The sequence below is a fragment of the Arvicola amphibius genome, chromosome 4 (genome assembly GCF_903992535.2).
Source record: "Arvicola amphibius chromosome 4, mArvAmp1.2, whole genome shotgun sequence".
In the NCBI taxonomy this organism is placed as follows: Eukaryota; Metazoa; Chordata; class Mammalia; order Rodentia; family Cricetidae; genus Arvicola; species Arvicola amphibius.
In genome coordinates this window covers 4,174,746-4,196,674 of record NC_052050.1, presented here as the reverse complement: position 1 = coordinate 4,196,674, position 21,929 = coordinate 4,174,746, and the positions used below count along the sequence as shown (strand labels likewise).

The 21,929-nt window shown below is 44.3% G+C and overlaps 1 protein-coding gene across 5 annotated transcripts in view; it reads left to right on the top strand.

Annotated features, from left to right (window-relative positions):
• The window catches only part of Tnrc6c (trinucleotide repeat containing adaptor 6C), a 117,591-nt gene that overhangs the window by 53,188 nt on the left and 42,474 nt on the right, over window positions 1–21,929 (top strand). For all 5 annotated transcript variants that reach the window (XR_005285044.1, XM_038326465.1, XM_038326463.1 and 2 more), the window contains exons 5-6: window positions 9,421–12,021; window positions 20,971–21,183. Coding sequence is in view for 4 of the 5 variants with exons in the window: in XM_038326465.1 (XP_038182393.1) it covers window positions 9,421–12,021; window positions 20,971–21,183 (2,814 nt within the window). In the remaining variant the exon portion in view is untranslated. The remainder of the gene's footprint in view (window positions 1–9,420; window positions 12,022–20,970; window positions 21,184–21,929) is intronic.

Below are 21,929 nucleotides of genomic sequence, written 5' to 3'. Positions count from 1 at the left end.
GCTGTCCTAGTGAGGCCAGCCTGGGCAATACAGTGAGACCCTTGGCTTGAAAGATGTTATAAATATATAGATTCGCACAAACAAGGCAAGGAACATATCTATATAGATATTTGTGTGGTCACCACATAATACACATGTATACACACACTATATGTTTGTGGATGTGTGTAGATTTAGAGTATAACTCACTTTATGGATGAAAGAAATGTCGGAAAGTGGAATCAATCTGTATAATGAATATAAATGAGAAATTGGCTCTTGACTCCCAGACAAACTTCTTCATTTCTCATTCTGACTTCTCCCCAGCAGTGTCTGGCAGCACTGCCAACTGGGTCTTCCTACCACCTCACTGACTCAGCAGCTCCCTCAGATACCTGTCATGTTCCTAACGTGCTCCTGTCTTTCTGCCACCACAGCTATGTCTGATCAGCACCTGTCCCTCCACGGCCTGCTTTCTGTCCTTGTCACCTCAGAGGGCCCGTGCTTAGTTTTCCCTAGAGCCCCATGCAAAGGGCCACCCTTTTACTGTCTCCCTCTGTTCAGAGCTTCTTGTTCCTGTCTCCATCGCTCCTTCTGGAACTGTCATGTGCTGATCTACAGTGCACAACCCTGAGCTGCATGACTTGCATATTTTGCTGATGAGTTACTAGAGTCTCACCTCTCAGCTAAGTTGAAAATAGCCTACAGAGCGTCAGAGCTTCCTGTTGAATGACTGACTTCATAGAATAGAAAAGTCTCTAAACTGTGGGTCAAAACCTAGAAGTACTGGTAATGCCACCAGCTGAGCTAGTCCTTCACTCTTTCCTTTCTAACTCACATTCTAGTCCATAGAAGTTGAGTTGTCCAAGGTGGGTGTTGCTAGATGACATGGTACTGTGGAATAACCACAAGAACTAGAGGTGAGCGGCTATGGGTGCGGAATGACAGTCAGGCCAGATTCCCCTTCCAGACCATAGCTGCCATGTCACTTATGCTCCTGGCACATGGGCTCCTATCAGGTGGAAAAGTTCCTGCTTCCTCCTGGTAGATGATTTCAGTTTCACACTCTGCATCATGTTGCCTATAACAGGTGTCGGCAAATGGAAATGACAGCCGTGTAGCAGGACTGCTGACTGAGGTGTATTGTGAGCACAGACCATCTTTGAGGCAGTTACGAAGTATTTTTTTTAACTCTCAGTCTTATTTACTCCATTCTGTCACATGGTGCAATAGGTCACGCTTTCTCACCTCTGACCTGTATATAACATGCTGTGACTAGGAGCTTCTCTTTTCATGGTTCAAATGATTTACTAAAGCCAAACCTAGGTTAGTTGTGTTAGTACATTCCAGTGTATTCCATAAGTTCTCTACTTGCATCAAAGCTTAATCCCTCTTCTTTTTTCTTCTCTTCTGTCTGCCTACCCATTTCTTCTCAAAGCTTTAACATGTTCCCTGTTAGGCTTACAATAGTCGTACTATTTGTGGTACTTTTTACCATTTGCTGATGTAAATGCTAAGCCCTAGGTACTTCAGTCCTCTCCAGACTTAAAACCAGTACAGGCAGCTTGTGAGCCTGAAGAGAGTGTGAATTGGCGTAAGTTCTGTTGAGGGCCAGTGGCAGGATTTGCCAGCATTTTTAGTGTTCAGTAAATACCTAGAGCTAGCCGCTGTACATGTGGGAATATTTGCTTCCTGCGGGCTCGTACTCAGTGGGTACCCTCTGCTCCACAACATTAGAACTGACAGGCAAGTGGACATGTGTGTGAGGCAAAGGGACTTGACTGTGGCCTTTTTTAAGCTGTTCTGCCCGTTATCATGTGTTTCATGATGTCTAGAACATCCTGGCTGCTTATTTGTTACGTTTATTTTCAGTACTGGGAATGAAACCCATGGCCTGGTAAACAGTCTTCCATTGAACTATGCTCCCAGCCTGGGCAGCTGCGGCTGAGGACCGATTTCATGCTTGCTGGGTCACAGGTCTCCAGAGAATAGTAATAGACATTTTTCCTTCCATATCCCAGGTTCAGTCATCCCCCTTTGTTGACTCATTGTAGATGGTGTATTATCACATGAAGCTTATTAGTGTCAACATTTATCCCACTTTGTAGGATGACCAAGATTTCTGATATTTGCATGCAAAAATAAGTTCTGGCCAGGTATGGTAATGCATGCTATTAACCCCAACACTTGGTTAGAGTTAAAGGCAGGTGGATCTCTGTGGTTCGAGGCCAGCTTGGTCTACATAATAATCCCAGCCAGGACTACATAGTAGAAACTAGTCTCAATAATTAATAATTATTGTTTCTGGATATTTATAATGTTCATTAATATATAGCAATGAAACTTAGTAAAGGTTAAAACACAAACAGACTGTTATAGTGATCTACCAATTCAAAGCTCTGTTTTCTAGCATCAAGCTTATTAGAGTTAATTCTGTGCCTGCAGAATTATATAGTTTTGAGGTGTTTTGTTTGTTTTCTTTTTGTTTTTTTACTCTTTTGGCTTTCCTCTTTGTGGGCCCACCACCCAGCTCTGGAATAAATGCACACACAACTTTTTTTTATGAATGCCTGTCCTTAGCTTGCTTGTTTCTAGCCACCTTTTCTTTCTTTTTTTAAAAGATTTATTTATTTATTATGTGTACAGTATTCTCAGTATTCTGTTTGCATGTATGCCTGCAGGCCAGAAGAGGGAACCAGATCTCATTACAGATGGTTGTGAGCCACCATGTGGTTGCTGGGAATTGAACTCAGGACCTTTAGAAGAGCAGGCAGTGCTCTTAACTGCTGAGCCATCTCTCCAGCCCCTCTAGCCACCTTTTTTTTAAATCATTCTGTCTACCTTTTGCATCTGGGCTTTTACCTTTCTCTATTTCTGTATATCTTTTCTTCCTTCTTATTTTGTATCTGGCTGTGTGGCTAGCCCATTTTTTTTCTTACTCCCTGATATTCGATCTTCTCTTCCTAGATTTCTCCTCCTATTTATTCTTTCTGCCAACCCCGCCTATCCTTTCTCCTGCCTAGCTATTGACCATTCAGCTTTTTATTAGACCAATCAGGTGTTTTAGATAGGCAAAGTAAATAACACAGAGTTAAACAAATGTGATATAAAAGAATGCAACACGTCTTTGCATCATTAAACAAATGTTCCACAGCATAAACAAATGTAACAATCTTCAACTATTATTCCATAACATGCAATTTGCATACAACTTTGTATGTGATTTCCCTCATGGAAACTGAGCTTTCAGATAAGTGTGCCCAATGACAAGTGACAGAACCCTAGAAATGCCCTTAAAGGGCTCAGGAAGCAACTGAGGGACGACCACACTACAGCCTTAGCTAGAGCCATGGGTATAGAGAAGGCATGCCTACAAAACTGATGTCATGGGCCACAAGCCCTGACCTGGTCAGGGTGAGCTTTGCGAGGACCACTGTCCTTCCCAGCCACAGTCCAGATGTTCTTTATGTAGGCTGCCGGTGGTGAGGGAAGCCTTGGCTTTGTCACAGAAGATCCCAACAGAAAGTGCTGAAATTAAAGGTGTGTGCTACCACCACCAGGTGAAAACTTTTTTCTTTAAAAATTTTTTCTTTTTAAATAAAACTTAACATTTTTATTAAAATGCTTAATTACATAAAAGTAATAAACTTTTAAAACTTTTTTCATTCCTCCTTTAGGCAGAATAATAATTGTATTCATGTCTACTTTGTACATATATAAACAGAAGCTCTGACTAGTATGTGGCAGTATTTATTTCTTAGACCCTTTTTGGATTGAGACAGGAAAGTAGTTAAGAACTTGGACTCGTGCCAGTTGACATGGCCCTTGCTTAGAATCTTAGAGTGCTGGTCTGCAGGTGTGAGGAGGTCCAGTTTATAATGGTGTTGGGGAAGGTCCAGTTTATTTGCAATCAGCATGTTTCCTACTGAGGCAACATGCTGTTAGTCTTTTGGCTAAATTTCAAAAAGTAAAAAGGAAGGGGTGGGGGTGGCTCTGTTGCTAATTGTCACTGAGTCCTAAAGTAAAATGTTTTTGACAATTGAGAGAATTTAAAGAGGAAGGAATTTCTGTTTAGTGTCCGCTACAATTAGATCGTCAAAGTTTAAAGAACCTGTCCATGGATGCCTCCACTACTGCTAGAAGGGGAGAAGATGGGCGACTTCCCCAGGGTGGCAAAAGCATCTCCAGGTCCATTCCAAGCTGGCACAGTTGGCGTCTGCATGTAGCTTGAACCAGGTTGCTAGAAGCAAGCTGACAGTTACACAAGAGGTGGCCATCATGCTGCAGTCAGAGCCCTTCACCAGAGGCCACTGTTCAAGAAGCTGCAACTCCTGAGAGGTGGGCTGTGCTGTCTGAAGGTCTTTCTTCAGACCCCAAAGCAAGAGAGACAGAACAGACCCTGAGCCGGGAGTAGCTGCTTTTCCCCAGCTGGAGTGTTTGTGGCATTCCAGTGTGTGGCGGCTGCTCTTGGGTACAGTTCAGAGTAGAAAAAAATGGGAAAAAAAAAACCCTGCTGTCCATGGTTCCAGGAAGCATACACCCACACCATTTCCTTATTGTCTCTTTATCTTCTCAACCTTAGAAGTCACATCTCTTGCCGGGCGGTGGTGGCGCACGCCTTTAATCCCAGCACTCGGGAGGCAGAGGCAGGCGGATCTCTGAGTTCGAGGTCAGCCTGGTCTACAAGAGCTAGTTCCAGGACAGGCTCTAGAAACTACAGGGAAACCCTGTCTCGAAAAACAAACAAACAAACAAACAAACAAAAAGAAGTCATATCTCTTGTACAGAAACATGAAGCAACAGATGATTTTTTTGGACACCATTATTCACAACATAGCTTTGCTTTGTCCCACCTTATTGATTGCCTAGGCTTCTAGCAGCTGACAGGTGAGCTTTGATTTTGCCCTCAGTGGAATTGGGAATACAAAGTGCTTTCACCCATAGGTTTTTACATGAAGGGGGAGGGTCTCGAGCTGTAGACAGCTATGACATTTACCCTGTCTCCGAAAACCAGGTAGCAAAGAATTTCTGCTCTCAGTAAATATTAAGGAACATAGACTGTCAGCTGTTGAAACCACCAGGGACTGCTTTCTACTATTTGAGGTTGTTACTTTGTGATTTCAGTTAGAAGACCTGTGGTGATAAAGAACAGATGCCTTTCCTGTCAGTGCATTCAACACACTGTCCTCACTTTCCTGTCAGATTAATTTGATACCTAATTAAAACTTTGTTTACTGTAGCTTTTGTGAGGTTGATATTAACTACTTTGCCTAGAAAATTTTATCCTCATATGGTAACATTTAGGTATTTAAAAATGAAGAGGAAAGCTTTTCCCTTCCTGCTGTTATTATTCCTTTTTGATTTAATCACTTAGGACAGTTGTATTGCTTAGATTTTTATAAAGACTCCTATTTATAGAATATAAGCCATTTAAACACAAGAAGAAAAAATAATTTAGCATTACACTTGAACCTCATTTATCTTTCTGTTTTTTAAGGGAAGTTATATTGGTAATAAAGTATGTGGTAGGTAGCAAGAAAATCTTCTTTCAAAGCTTGTGTTTTGGTTCCTCAGTACTTAAGGGTCTCAGACCTCAATCACCCCATCTCCCTCAGTCCTCCCTTCTCTTACAAGATGGACAAGGTTTGTTTGTGGGCTTCACTTAAGCCGGTGTATGTGGAAATTTAGGTGTGTGATGTATTAAAGACGTGAAGAATCTCACTTGTCAACTCTCTCAGACCTGCTGTACATCTGATAGATGGAGGCTTTGGTACTCCAAGTGGGGCTGGAGAGATGGCTCAGTGCTTAAGAGCACTTGCTCTTGCAGAGGACTGGAGTTAGATTCCCAGAACCCACATGGCAGATCACAGCCATCTAAAATTCTAGTTTCAGAGGCTCAGACACCCTCCATATGTACCAGACACATATGTGGTATATATACACATGCAGGACATATATATATATATATATATATTATAAGAATATATATTCTTTCTATTTTTTTAAAATATTCATATATATATATATGTGTGTGTATATATGTGTATAATATTGGTTTTTCGAGACAGAGTTTCTCTGTGGCTTTGGAGCCTGTCCTGGAACTAGCTCTTGTAGACCAGGCTGGCCTCGAACTCACAGAGATCCGTCTGCCTCTGCCTCCCGAGTGCTGGGATTAAAGGCACGTGCCACCACTGCCCGGCCTTTCATATATATTTTATTATATATTTATATATGAATATATATATAATATATACTTATATATGAGTATATATAATATATATATATATATATATATATATATATCTTAAAAAACAAAAATAGAAAAAGTTCTTGTGCTGCACAGGACAACCTTCATTCCTGACAGGTGTGTGCCTGCTGACTGAGTTTTCTGTCCCACCAGGTCCCACATTCATTTAGTCCCAAATAAACACAGAGACCTACATTAAAAACTGATTGACCTGGCAAGGCAGTCACATCTTGCTTCCTCTATTGCTGGGTGATGGCTGCAGACTGACTCTTTCCTTTTCCTAGAATTCTCTTGTTCTCATTGCCCTGCCTCTACTTCCTGCCTGGCTACTGGCCAATCAGCATTTTATTAGAGATAATGAAAGTGACAGGATAAAAGCCCATTGTCCCACAGCATGTGCCCTTTGTCATCCTGCCTGGATTGGGTTGTTTCTAGTTTCCATTTTCTTTAATCACAGGGCATGGTAGCACTAAGAGACTCTCTAAAGGATCTCATGAACTTCAGACATAATCTTTCTACCTCCATTGTAGAGATGCAATCTACTTTCCCCATGGTAATCTGGGTCAATCACCCCTCCTAACACTGTTACTCCTTTCTTAGCCTGTTGACTTAAATCAGAAGCCCAAAGTGGCCGGGAGGGATGTCTCAGCTTCCAGTTCAAAGGAATGTTTGCTGTATCTTTTGGCAGGAGCACTCCCTTCTCTGGAACCAAAACTTCTGGATTAACAGAACTTAAGGTCGTGAAAACAGGAAGTTAAAATTTCCTTAGTAGGTCATTAAGAGGGGATAGTGAGTGTGACTATTCCCTTTTCCACTCCTTGATTCCTGAGTCTATGATCCTGGCTATAAGAGAAACCACACTTTATATTGGATGCTGATTCAAAGCATATACTCGGGCTGCTGCCACTTAATTGGTGCTAAAAACTGTGTCTTCAAAAGGCCGTTCCATCTTTCTATCAGGCCAGCTGGTTCAGGATGGTAAGGAGCACGGTAAGACCAGTGGATTCCATGATTGTGGGCCCACTGTCACACTTCTCTGACTGTGAAATGAATTCCTTGGTCAGTAACAATACTGTGTGGAATACCATCTCAGAGGATTAGGCATTCTGTAAGCCCACAATGGTAGTTTTCACAGAAGCATTGTATGCAGGAAAGGCAAATCCATAACCAGAAATAGCTCTCTATTCTAGTGAGGACAAAGTGTTTTCCTTTCCACAGAGGAAGTGGTCCAGTGTAGTCAACCTGCCCCCCAGGTTGCAGCTGGTAGCTCTGAGGAATGGTGTCATATCTGGGGCTCAGTGTTAGGTTTCAGCTGTTGACACATCTGGCACTCAGCAACAGCTGTAGCCAGATTAGCTTTTCTGAGTGGAATTCTATGTTGTCGAGCATAGTCCCCACCTTTGCCATCATGGCCACTTAGTTCATGAGTCCATTGGGCAGTGACATGGATGACTGGGGAACAAATCTGGCTGTCCACAGAACAGCTCTTTCTATCTACTTGACTACTCAATTCCTCTGCTTTGGATCAACACTTACATGGGACACAAGTATCTTCATATTCCTTCACCTGTTTAGAGAAATCCAGCTGCATACTTCTTCCCCAGATGTTTGTCTCATCAGTTTTTCCAATCATGCCCTTTCCATGTTCCTGACCATCCTGCCGATACATTGGCTACAGCCCATGAATCAGTGAACAACTGCACATGTGGTCATTTCTCCTTCCAAACAAAATGCATGACTGTGTGCACTAAGGAAGTTCCACCCACTGTGAAAATTGCCCTTCACCCATGTTTTTCAGGGTTGTAATGCTACAGCTGTTCACTTATGGGTGGTGCCTGCATGAGATTCAGAACCATCAATAAACCAGTCTTATCTTGTTTAATCAACCATTCATAGGGAACACCCCATGAGGCATGCTTGGCAACATCGTAACCAGAATGGAAACCATAGGCATTTGGGCAACTTCTTATGCAATTTGCTGGTGCCTTCAGGACCTGCTGGGACTCAATCATGTATATACCTCTTCCATTTGATGATGGATTGCTGTGCACATCCTACTTTCTGACTTGGTGGTCAGATAACACCCAGCTCATAATGGGCAGCTCAAGTCACATGGTAACTGGGTGACACATGGTCAAACGTTCCATTTCCACTAAGGCCCAATAGCAGGCCAAGACTGTCTTTTTAATGGAGAATGAGCTGGGCGGTGGTAGCGCAACCCTTTAATCCCAGCACTCGGGAGGCAGAGGCAGGCGGATCTCAGTGAATTTGAGGCTAGCTTAGTCTACGAAGTGAGTTTCAATACAGTCAGGACTGTTACACAGAGAAACCCTGTCTCGAAAAACGAAAACAAACAAAAAAAAAAAAACAAAAAAAAAGAAAAAGAAAAAGAAAATGGAGAATGATTGGCTGGAGATGATGTTGGAGCCTTGCTCCAAAATCCCAAAGGTCTCTTCTGTGTTTCACCTATAGGGGCTGCCAAAGGCCCACACAGCATCCCTATCAGTCACTGACACCCCAGGTACCACCATCAAGTCTGCTGGATCATATGGTCCAAGTTTTAGAGCAGCCTGGACCTGTTAAAGAGCCTTCTCCTGTTCCAGGTCCCACACAAAGCTAGCAGCTTTCCAGGTCACTTGGTCTATGTGCTAGAGTAACATACCCAAGTGAGGTTTATGCTGTCTATCAAATCCAGATTGACCCACTAACTGCTGTTCTTTCTTGGTAATGGTAGGGGCCAGGTGCAGTAGCTTACCTACCCTTTACCTTATAAGGACAGCTCTGCAAGCCTCCACCACTATTGAATCCTAAGAAGTAGCTGAGGCAGACAATCCTTGAGTTTTAGTTGTTACCTCCTGCTCACTTAGTCCAGTCAGCATAAGGTCATCACTATAGCTGTTAAGAAAACATGCAAAGTCTTAAAGGTTTGTTTATTAGTTTTAGAGGTTTTTTTTTTTTTTTTTTTTTTTTTGTGAGGCTCTACCACTGGGCCCCCTTTAAGGCTTTTGGGAGTTACTATGTCTTTGTTTGGGTTGGGGGCAGTTGTTGTTTTGGCATTAGTCATTTAGAATTGAGAACTTGAGATTTTAAAAAAGAAAAAAAAATTCTTGCCAGAGCTAGGTTTAGAGTTCTTAGTTGATTCATTGGCAAATGGGAGGAAATATAATTTTGAGTTACATTTCATCTTTTTTCAGATCTTGGTCATAGTGGATTGGCAGAGCATTATGAAAGTTCCCACTGGGGACAGCAGCCCACGTACAGAAGTGAAGCCAACTGCAGCTGGGATAAAGTGACAATAGACAGGACTGACCAGGAGGTGTGGCCGTCCATCCCAGTAACAGAGACTGAATCTGCCTCAGAATGTCCTACAGACACTGACTCTGCCTCCAACTGTGGCTCGGAGAACAGTAGCATGGCTACAGGGAGCGCCCAGGGCAGCTTCACAGGACATCCCAAGAAGACAAATGGCAATAATGGCACCAATGGTGCACTCGTCCAAAGCCCTTCTAATCAGAGTGCCCTTGGGGCAGGTGGAACCAACGGGAATGGAGGTGTGGCCAGAGTGTGGGGTGTAGCCACAGGCTCCAGCTCTGGCCTGACTCACTGCTCTGTTGGTGGTGGAGATGGGAAAATGGACAACATGATTGGAGATGGGAGAAGTCAAAATTGTTGGGGTGTTTCCAACTCCAATGCGGGCATTAATCTCAACCTTAATCCTAATGCCAACCCAGCTGCCTGGCCTGTACTTGGGCATGAAGGAACTGTGGCAACAGGCAACCCTTCCAGTATTTGCAGTCCAGTCAGTGCCATAGGTCAGAATATGGGCAGCCAAAATGGGAACCCAGTGGGCACCCTAGGTGCCTGGGGAAACTTGCTGCCCCAAGAGAGCACAGAACCACAGACGTCCACTTCTCAGAATGTGTCTTTCAGCGTACAACCTCAGAACCTTAACACTGATGGACCAAATAACACTAACCCCATGAACTCTTCACCAAACCCTATCAATGCAATGCAGACAAACGGACTGCCAAACTGGGGCATGGCTGTTGGTCTGGGGGCCATCATTCCGCCCCATTTGCAAGGCCTTCCTGGTGCTAACGGATCATCAGTCTCTCAAGGCAGTGGAAGTGGTGGGGAAGGAATGGGCAGTTCTGTGTGGGGACTGTCCCCTGGTAACCCTGCCACAGGAAATAACAGTTCTGGGTTCAATCAGGGGAATGGAGACACTGTGAACTCAGCATTAAGTGCTAAACAGAATGGATCCAGCAGTGCTGTGCAAAAGGAAGGGAATGGGGGGAATGCCTGGGACTCGGGACCTCCTACAGGTCCTGGCATCCTTGCCTGGGGAAGGAGCAGTGGCAACAATGGCATTGGTAATATCCATTCAGGAGCTTGGGGCCACCCCAGCCGAAGCTCTTCTAATGGTGTGAATGGGGAGTGGGGGAAACCCCTAAACCAGCATTCCAGTAGTGACATCAACGGGAAAGGATCAACAGGGTGGGACAGTCCCAGTGCTGCCAGCCAGACACCTGCCTTGCAGCCTGGCAGTGAACACATGAGCTCATGGGCCAAAGCCACATCTTCTGGAACTACAGCAAGTGAAGGAAGTAGCGATGGGTCTGGCAGTCACAATGAAGGAAGCACTGGGAGGGAAGGAATGGGAGAGGGGAGGAGGCGAGAAAAGGGGGTTCTAGACCAAGGGCACATCCAGTTGCCAAGGAACGATCTTGACCCAAGAGTTCTGTCTAATACTGGATGGGGACAGACTCCTGTAAAGCAAAACACTGCCTGGGAATTTGAAGAGTCCCCTAGGTCTGAAAGGAAAAATGACAATGGGACAGAGGCCTGGGGTAATGCAGCTACTCAGCCTTCAAACTCAGGGGGGAAGAGTGATGGGTCCATCATGAACAGTACAAATACCTCTTCAGTATCGGGGTGGGTCAGCTCACCACCTGCCGCCGTGCCAGCAAACACGAGCTGGGGAGACAGCAACAACAAAGCGCCAAGTGGCCCAGGAGTTTGGGGGGACTCGATAAGCTCTACTGCTATTAACAATGCTGCTGCCACCAAGAGTGGCCATGCTTGGAGTGGGACCGTAAACCAAGAGGACAAATCACCCTCCTGGGGTGAGCCTCAGAAACCCAAATCCCAAAACTGGGGAGATGGACAAAGAGCAAACCCAGCCTGGAGTGCAGGAGCAGGAGACTGGGCAGACTCATCATCTGTTCTTGGACATCTAGGGGATGGGAAGAAAAATGGATCTGGATGGGATGCTGATGGTAATAGGTCAGGATCTGGTTGGAATGATGCCACGAGATCTGGGACCAGTGGCTGGGGCAGTGGCACAAATGCTAAGATGAATCCTGGTACAAATTGGGGGGAGTCTCTCAAGCCTGGTCCCCAGCAGAACTGGGCTCACAAGCCCCAAGACAACAATGTGAGTAACTGGGGAGGAGCTGCTTCTGTTAAGCAGACAGGGACAGGGTGGATTGGGGGTCCACTGCCAGTCAAGCAGAAGGACAGCTGTGAGGCAACTGGCTGGGAGGAGCCTTCCCCACCATCCATCCGACGCAAAATGGAAATTGATGATGGTACCTCAGCTTGGGGGGACCCAAGCACCTACAACAATAAAACTGTAAACATGTGGGACAGAAACAATCCAGTCATCCAGAGCAGTACCACAACCCCTGTCACCCCCACGACCCCAACCTCGAGCAGCACCACACACCAAACCGAGACGCCGCCTTCACACCAGGCTGGCACTCAGCTGAATCGGTCACCACTGCTCGGGCCAGGTAATCTGGGGGCCCTCTGGTTATACCGCTGGTGTGCACTCTGTGTCTATGTGTGAATCCTTGGATTGGTACTTTTCATAGCAAATGACTTAAGTAGTGTAGCTGTTTCCAAGTGAACAAACAAAGCAAGATCCTTTAGTAGCTTTCCAAGGAAAGAAGCACTGGGTATGCTCAGTATTGCCGGTGTTTCCAGCCAGTTTGGTCCTTTTCAGCACCTGTCCAGCAATCACAGGCTAATTTTATTTTGCTGTGCTGTACTTTGCTTGTCTGGGTTCTTTGTCAATAATGGCACCAGTGGGCAGTTGACACTTTTTTTATAGGAACAGCTTTGAAATCTTTCTGCTGTGCAGCTGTAGTCCTTTTGCCTAAATCCCTGTTCGTGGTTCTGTGCATTTCTTTGGCTTTTGCCCAGTTGATGAAGCTTTACTTGATCTTAGTACGGGTACAAGCTCATTCTTCCCTGTGCTATGTGAACAGTCTGGGTAACTCCATACCATAATCTAACCTTCACATGACAGGGCCAGCACTGATGGGATTTGGGAGGAAAGAAGCATAGTCATCTTCAGTGAAGCCCCAGGCCCCTTGCACTAGTGTGTGTTTTGTTCTCAGCCTTGGCTTTCCTGAAATTGTCTTGGCGCTTCATGGGATGGGCTGTCAGTCCCAGAGAATCTGGTTTAATGGTTCTGGAAAACCATTAAAAGCTTCACTGATAGTTTTAAAGGTCATCACTGAAAATGAAACAGTATTTGTAAAACTTGAGTCATTATACAAGTCGTAATTTTATTTCACTTGAAAGACAAATTTCAAATCAGACTAAGACTTGTATCTGGAGTTTCTGCTCTGTGTAAGTGGAAAAGAAGATACTGGGGTAATCCACCCAGAGCCACATGCAGCTCGAGTGTTTTTAAGAGAACAAGAGCCCATTTTAAAGCACAGGTAATGCAGGTACACTCTGAAGAACCAGCAGGAGCCTCAGATTTCTATCTGAAATATTGGTCCATGGTACAAAGTACTATGCTCTAGGCATGAAATGAGCCTGGGTGGTTTGTGAGAAATATACCACAGCACTCCCTGGATGTGGGAGGTAATGCTGTCCAATCATGGCACAGCTGTGTTCTGAAACCTCTGATACAAGTGAGGAAGAGGCTGCCAGAGGCTTTGCCCCACAGATTGACTTCCTGGCCTCATGATCTTCTTCCTTAGATAGCCAGGGCCTGAAGCGACCTCGTTCTGTAGTTGTACTTTAAATTCTGTCCTTGAGAGGACAATGTAGAACTAGAGCAGTTGACTGGGGCTCCTTTGTCCACCCGGTCCACAGGAGCTATGGCCTATAGTTAGGATTTCTGGTGTTTTTAGTGGTCGTGTGGAAAGGCTTGAACTTATGGATGCTGTCCTCAGTGCATCCTTGCTTTAAGTATGTGGTATGGTATGCAATTAACAGAGACTACAGCCTGCCTATCCCAGAGCTACACTCTATAAGTGAGCTGTGTCACGTACTCTTCTCAGATCAGAGTTAAAATCTGGTTACTTCTTGGTATTCTGTCCTAGGGACTGTTCATCCACATATGTCACTAGATCCCAGGTGTAGAGCCCTGTTCCTGGTTTTAGCTTTTCCTTCCTGTTTTGTGTATGTGGGGTTATTATTTGGTTTAGTTTGGTTTTAGAGTTTGTTGTTGTTCATTGTTTTTTGGTGGTTTTTGGGTTTGTATGTTTTTTTTTGTTGTTGTTGTTGTTTTGTGTGTGTGTGTGTGTGTGTGTGTGTGTGTGGTTTTTCAAGATAGGGTTTCTCTATATAACCTTGGCTGTCTTGGAACTACCTCTTGTAGACCAGGCTGGCCTCAAACACACAGAATTCCACCTTCCTCTGCCTCCTGAGTGCTGGGGTTTGGGATGGGGGATGATAGTTTTTTATGGACTTCTTGTGTGTGTATGTGTGTGTATATACATATATATCCAATGTATTTGTGTGTATATGCATGTTCACACACATGTGGACATGTAAGTGGAAGGTGTACATGTATATTAGTACTTGTAGAGGTCAGAGATTGATATTAGGTGTTTTTTTTTTCCAATCACATATCACCTTATATATTGAGATTCACCTAGTCCACCTAGACAAATTGCTCCATGGATTACTTCTCCAGCTCCTGAGCACTAGGATTGCAGGCAGTCAAAACTACAGTCTTGATGTGTGCATGGCCTCTTTACTCACTTGTGTTTAAATGGACCATAAAAGACAAGAGGAAAAAGTCTGCTCTCCTAGGTATCTTATATATAGGTTTCTCATGGTCATCCCGGGCCCCCTGTGTAGGAAAGTGTCCCTTCCACTTGTGCCCTAGGTAGATAGAGGCTTACAGAGGCCACTAGAACGGGTGCTGAGTACTGGTTGACTGCCACACATAAGTTACTGGCTTAAGTGGCCTTGAGATGGCTTGGCAGATAAAGATACTTGCTCCCAAGCCTTGAAAGCATGAATTTGATCCCTGGGACCTGTATGGATGAAGGAGAGAACCAACTCACAAGTTGTTCTCTGACTTCCACTATTATTCCATAGTTCCCCATGCCCTCATAAAGAAATGGTTGTAGTTTAAAGTGTGTGTGTGTGTGTGTGTGTGTGTGTGTGTTCGCTTAAAATACTGTCCTGACCAGTCACACTGCTGAAGTAGAGCTGAATGCACCGTCAGTAGTGGCCTTGCTCCATACTGCTGCCAGGAAATGTGAGCTCTTTGCATCCTTTACTCCCATTCCGTGTGGTACACAGGGAACAAATGGGAAGAACAGATAGGAATTCTTGAGTGGTTGGACATCATGAAGAAGTCCTTACAGTAATAGGCAGCCCAAGTAGAGGCTCAAGGGCAGATGAGTTCTTTATAGGTATCTGGACTGTATCTAGAAGCCCCAGGAAAAGGAAACAATTGTAAGAAGAGCTTGAAAACTTAGGCCTAGGCTTACTTTTTGTAGAACTGGTTGTTCTTAGTAGAAAACAAAAGATTGGCTCAGTGGGAATCTGCATGGGGAAGCAGGCAAGCAGGCAATGGCAACCGAGAGGGATAGTGGCAGGGTGAAGTGGAGGGATGCTTAAAAGGAACAGTGACTGGGAAGCAAAGGAGTGGCTCAGCGTTGTGGCCAGACACAAGCAATGGTGTTGTTGCTGGCGTTTCCAGAACACAGGAGGCAGGAGATTTGGGTGGGAGGAGATGAGTTAAGATACTTAAGAGGCTAGGACTGTGGTTCAGTGAACAAACACTTTCCCAACATGTTGAAGGCCCTTGGGTTCAATCCCCAGCCCCACAAAGAAAATGTTTCAAGTGGCAGAACTGAACACATTTAAAAGTCAGTAGAAAGGAGCAGATAGAGAAGAGCATGGATGTAAATGGAGAGATCCCTTGTTTACTAGGGAAGATCTATACTCCAACCTGTAGAAGGACAATTGCCCAGACAGGCCAGCTCAGTGGCCAGGAGCTTGAGGGCACCAATACTAGCCATGAGGAGGGGAGGTGTGAGAGCAAGGATGTGATACCTATGTAGAAGATGGAACAGATTGCTGACCGTGCCCAAAGGGCTCCCAGACAATGATACAATAGTGAGTAAAATGGTCATTGTTAGCCCCTGTGGGGCCTGCTCTGGGTTTGGCAGTGTTCATGCTAAAGTCATAGGACAGCAAAACAGCCAAGTCCCTGCCCTGTGGGGCCTGTAGGCCAGTGAGGAAGGGTGACGAGAGCAGGGGTGGGAATGGGGTATTATGTACGCCACAGTTAAATGTGAAGCCTGGGCAGTGTCCCCTTCTGTACTCACTTCTCTGCTGACACGACCCTATACACTCGACAGTTGACTGTGCTTTCCGGTGTCAGTGCCACATAGGAGTCCTAGATGGGTCCGTCTGCCCTTCTGTCCCCAAATGAAAGGTCACAGATTGTACCCAGATGTTCCCAGTTGGTGCTTTTTCTGTGAATAAACATTTTTAGTGAAAAGGCCAAAGTCCTATCTATTAGAAGCCTGAAAGGTAGTACACTTTGGTCTTACATGGCAGCATTCTACTAGAGTGAAGGGCACTTGTACCAGCCCAGAGGGCCCCAGCACTGTAACTTTGACACTAGCCAACAGTTCTGTGCCCAGTTTCTGCTGAATCTAATTATGTTAACTGACTGCTGCTTGAGCATTTAAACATCCAATTCCTGGTTTGATTGATTATGTGCAGGGATAGGTCTACATGGAGGTGTGTGTTCACATGAGTACAGGTGCCCCAGAGACCAGAGGCGTTGAATCTCTTGGGGAAGTTACAGACCAGTTGTAAGCTGCCTGACATGGGCGTAGGGAACTAAACTCAGGTCCTCTGAAAGAACTGCAAGTACTCTTAACCGCTGAATCACCCTTCAGGTCCCAGTTACTCTTTAACTGATAAATGACTGTTTTTAGGAACTCGAATTTTAAGGACTTGAAAGAATGAGGAGCCGGGCGCTGGTAGCGCACACCTTTAATCCCAGCACTCGGGAGGCAGAGGCAGAGGCAGACAGATCTCTGTGAGTTCGAGGCCAGCCTGGTCTACAAGAGCTAGTTCCAGGACAGGCTCCAAAGCCACAGAGAAACCCTGTCTCGAAAAAAAAAAAAGAATGAGGAAAAGCAATTGTTTGGGGGGAAATGAAGGAAGCCAGGCAGAGTAGTGCACATCTTTAATCCCAGCATTCAAGAGGCAGGGGTAGATCTCTGTGAGTTCTAGGACAGCCAAGAAGGAGGTATTTGAAAATTCAAATGCAGTGAATGGTTTAATGGCACATTCCTCTAATCTCAGTCCTCAGGAGGCAAAGCATCAGAAGTTTAAGGCCAGTCTGGACTACATAATGTATAGTAAGTTCTAGGCCAGTTGGAGCTACATGTGAGAAACTGGTTCAAAATGGAAATGACACAGTGTAGTGGGAGAGGCCAGTAGAACCAAGTCTCAGCATTGTGATCTGTGTGTGGTAAGGACGGGATGTACTCCGGGAAGAGTTGGCTTAAAATGGCCACCCTGGCCCACATAGTGAGCACCAGGACAGCCAGAGTTACATACCCTGTCTCCAAAAATAAGAAGGGTCACCAACATGGTCCTCATGGCATGATGAGTAGTCTCACCATGTGTGCACTTGTGTGCAAGCTAATATGTGTGTACATGTGTATGGAGACTGGAAGACAACCTCAGACATCATCTAAAGAACACCTAAGAGAGATAGTGTCTCTTGTTGTCCTAAGTCTTACTGGTTTGACTACATTGGATCCTTCTGTCTTTCCAATACTGGGATTACAAGAACTCACTGTGTAACTATTTTGTCAAAGCACACGTGACTGCCAAATACAAAACCAGAAAATTGTAGTGTGACACACACTTCAAAGTTCCTGTGTCCTCTCCAGCTTCTAGAATCTGTATATTCTTAGAGTTTTAACAGTATCATAGAGGTTGCTGTGAATTTAGATACCATTAACAAAGACAAAATTATGTTTTTTTCCATCTAGTTATTCACTACATAAAAACTGTCAAGATTAGTATATTGTATAGCAGTACATATGGTGGTATTCATATCTCAGACCTAAAGCAAGCCAACTCAGAATCCCAGTCACCAAGCCCTGTGTCTTTGCAAGCTTGTCAGGTGAGGCTGTTCTCTGACCCCAGAGAAGTGACAGACAGCTGGCTGACAGGCACAGGTTCTTCCTGTTCAGACAAAAGCCATCATTTTTAATGGCTGACTACATTTTTGTTGTTGATAAGCTTAGTATTTTGTAGGTATTCTACTGCTTTGCTGTTGGCCTGTGCTGGTTTTACATAATCCCCATCTATATCAGAGTTTGGATTATAAACTGCTTTTTAAATTGCTAGTCATTAAAAGTAAAGTGTTGATCTCACCAGGGTAAATGCAACAGGACAGTTTGGCCTGATCTTACACAGGTAGTAATTTCCTGGAAGTCTCAGTAAAATCCATGTCTGTTAGGAAATTCTTTGTAGCTTGGCTAATTGGCTTGTTTGGAACAGAGTCACCCCCAACCTTGGGGTTAGAACAGCAGGAATAGCCTGGAGAAATGTCTCTGTACCTGTCATTTTATCAGATTCCCAACTGCTTATGGAGCACTCACAGGCCATAGCGACATGGGATACCAAGTCACGGCTCTGTACTGCACTTTACTGTGTTTCTCCTCGTGACATGACCTGATTGCTTATTCTGAGCCAGGCTGTCTGACAGAACCTGAAGCCGCTACATCTTACTGGAACCAGGCTGCTGTTTTGACCTCTAGTGAGAAGTGGCCAAGAACAAGAAAGCATAAACACAGCATTTATGTTTCTAAGAGGCTAAAGCAAATTCTGAAAAATGTCAGGCAGCCTGATTATCTAGTATACTTGGACATGGTATCCCAAGGCAGTTAAGTAGCTTGCTGATGCATAAGAAGCAGTAACTATTAGTGTTCATGGTACAAGTCCTCAGCGATAGGTGGTCCCTAAGTGCAGCTGTGGGCCCTGGGTTGTTAGGTTCTGTTTGTTTGTAGGGGAGGGGGAGGGGAGGGGGAGGGGTCTGACTCACTTGTTTTGGGTCTCACTCTAATCCATTCTAGCCTGAAACCTTCCTGCCTCAGCCTCCCGTGCTGGCATCGCAGGCCTTTGGCCCTGGCCCTGGGCCTGGCTACCAGAGGCTATTTCATCCTTGAGCATCGTTATTTCACCTAAATGCTCTGATAATTTTTAGAGTGATTGGTGTTGGAGAAAGATACATGTGGAGGGCAGTATATAGTTGATCCAAGCAAGATGAGGGACCCCACCCACCATGGGCTCCGGAAGACTGAGCTGTTGTCCAACCCCAAAAGAGGTCTCCATTTGCCACATTTCTTGTATAGCCTGTAGACACATAGTGGTGTCAAGGTTAAATATTAGCTCCCTGTGAGAGCACTTGAGGAGCTTGTGCCGACTCCTGCATCCTGCTGACTACCCGCTCCTACATCCTCTCTCACCTGTGGTAGCCGCAGCAGGTTTAAGACTGCTTACCAGGAGGCTGTGGTTGGCTCTCAAAGTCCGGAAAGACTAAAGCTAACTACAAGCTTGGCTTTCCATTTACATCCACTGCTACTCGCTTCAAAGCTTACTTTTCTGACAGAAATATTGTAAGGTTTATAAAGACAGGTCACGTAAGTTAATCGTGAAAAAGGCATGTCTCACATTTACTACTCTGATACTCTGGGAAAATATGCCCCTGCCTAGGTCTGTGATTGGTGATCTCTGAAGTCCTAACAGTAGCAAATGAACAGTGACCTTGCTGCAAGCGTTCATACCTTCCAGGGACTTCTTTATTCTTCTTCAGTGTGAATCAGCAAGACACCATGACTCTAAAATTACCTTCCAGTCACCAGCCGGAAGGATTCAGTGTTACAGCACCAATGCAGTAGTTTTTAACAGGGAAGTGATCTTAGTGATCTGAACTTCTTACAGCTATGGGTGGGGTGGATAGATTTTGTTTTGCTGTATTTTATAGGGCTATGGGGATTGGCAGATCTGCTGCAGAAGTGAGAAGGGTGCCTGTATGTGAAAGCCTCTGAATGCCGCCTGCACGGACTCCTACTACAGGGCCTTCGTTTAAAAATAAACAAATGGGTAACAATTGGAAATACAAGATGGCCCCCAGAATACCCATAAAAGTGAACGCGCGCACGCAAAGAGAAAAACATTTAGCAAAAAATGATAGTATTTGAAAATTTCAGAGAGTTTTGGTGGGGATTGGAGGGTGATTTGGGATGCTTAGGATGGAGTACAGGGCCTTGTGGGTGCTTTGCACACTCTCCTACTATGTTTCATCCTCCAGTCCATGAAGGGTAATTTTCTTCATTTTAATATCAACCTTTTAAGTATAAATAAAACTTGGTCTGCCTGCTCCATCCAACTGTTTTACCAAAAGGTATCAGGATTGCTCTAACAAACACTAAACAGTGGACATCATTTTAATGCTGTACATTTAAAATTATTTTCTGTGAGCCGAAGTGCTTGTGCACTAGAACTGTTGATATGTTTCAGTTTGTCACATTTCTTCTGGAGGGTAGATCCTGAGTCTGTATGAGTCTTGCCAGAGATCTGCTTAGCCCAGGGAAACTGCTTGCTTGCTTTTCAAATCAGGTAATATCCCACTTACCACCAAGGCGTTAAATGTGAATGTGATATTTGCTACATACAAATGTTTTGTAGGATTTTCTAACTGATTTTTTTTAACAGAAACCAAAACTTTCCACAAAAATGAATTAACGAATTACTATGATCTGACTATTTATACTTAATTCTAACTTGATTCTTAGTAATTTGTGGTCTGGCCTTCCAAAGACATGTACGTGGAGGAATCCCAGATCAAGAGAATCACTGCTCACTCTTTCAGCTGCTGACTCAGTACCTCTCTGCTGATGGTCACAGTACACATTATCAGCTGGGGAATTGTCTTCATTTAATTGTCCCTTAAATTTGTAAAACTACTTCAATTTTGGTTACTATTTTCTATGTAATTACAGGTAGCAGTTGCCAGCAATAACTTACCAGTTATTGTTGACAGTTTGCTTAAACTGTTGTTCAGTAGAGAGCTTGTAATTTCAAATGATTGATAGCTACATGTCCTTTTGTCATTAATCTGAATAACTGCATTTTATTAGAATAAATAAAATTAGAATATCATGGGAACCAATCCCATATTAAGTAAGAAAATTAACAAATTTCACAGTTGAGATAATAACAGTCATGTTGAAAGCAGACAGTTTAGAACTGACCACAGCATGTCTTCTCTTGAGGTCTCTCTGAGCTGATGCACTATGTGTTGTTGTAGATCTTGGGAAATGTCCTTGCCACTGTCAGCCGAAGTGGACAGGGGCTCCATGCAGGTGCTGAGTGGCAAGGGTTTAACTTGATTTGGAAGATCACAGTTTGACCTCAGTTTCACTTGTACCCTTCCTCTGTCCCAGTTTCATCTGGCTGGGGAGAAATGCCCAGTGTGCACTCCAAGGCTGAGAACTCATGGGGAGAGCCATCCTCCCCATCTCCCCTGGTTGACAATGGCACAGCAGCATGGGGGAAGCCTCCCAGCAGTGGCAGTGGATGGGATCACCCTGCTGAGCCAGTGGTGCCATTTGGAAGAGCCAGCGCTCCTGCTGCTGCCCCAGCCCTGTGCAAACCAGGTAAGACAAACCTTCTGCATGCCTGGACCTGGCAGTTAAGAAACGGTTCGTGTGGTTGTGGAGACAAATCAGTAAGATTATTTGATGTACAAGTCTAAGGACCCTGAGTTCAAATATCCAGCATCTATATAAAAAGCCAGGCATGACTACACATACCTGGAACTCCAGCATTGAAGGACAGAGACAGGTGCATTCTGGGAGTTCACTAGCCAGCTAGCATAGCCAAAATGGCTAGCATCAGATTCAATGGGAGACAGTGTATACCAACACAAGTGTTCACGTGTGTCATACACATGAACATAAGTAAATGAAATGTTTTGAGTATACTATTTACAGAGATATTTTTCATTGAATTTTAGAATATTTCTTTTTGTTTTCATTTTGTTTGGTATGTATGTATGTATGTATGTATGTATTTTGAGGCCAGGTTTCTCCATGTAGCCTTAGCTGTCCTGGAACTTCCTCTGTAGACCAGGCTGGCCTTGAACTCACAGAGATCCACCTGCCTCTGCCTACTGAATTTTAGGAACAGAAACATGCACCAACACCCAGTTTAGCATACCTTTCTTTTAATAGTTTTTATTTATTTTCTTTTTTAATGTTTTGGGGGGTAATGCTGGGTTATGAACCTAGCAACTTAACATGCTAAGTATACACTCTTATCACTGAGCTCTTGCCCATACTAAAGTTTTAAAAATTACATTTTTAGAATTAGGATGCTTTTTCTCAATTCATTTAAACCAAGA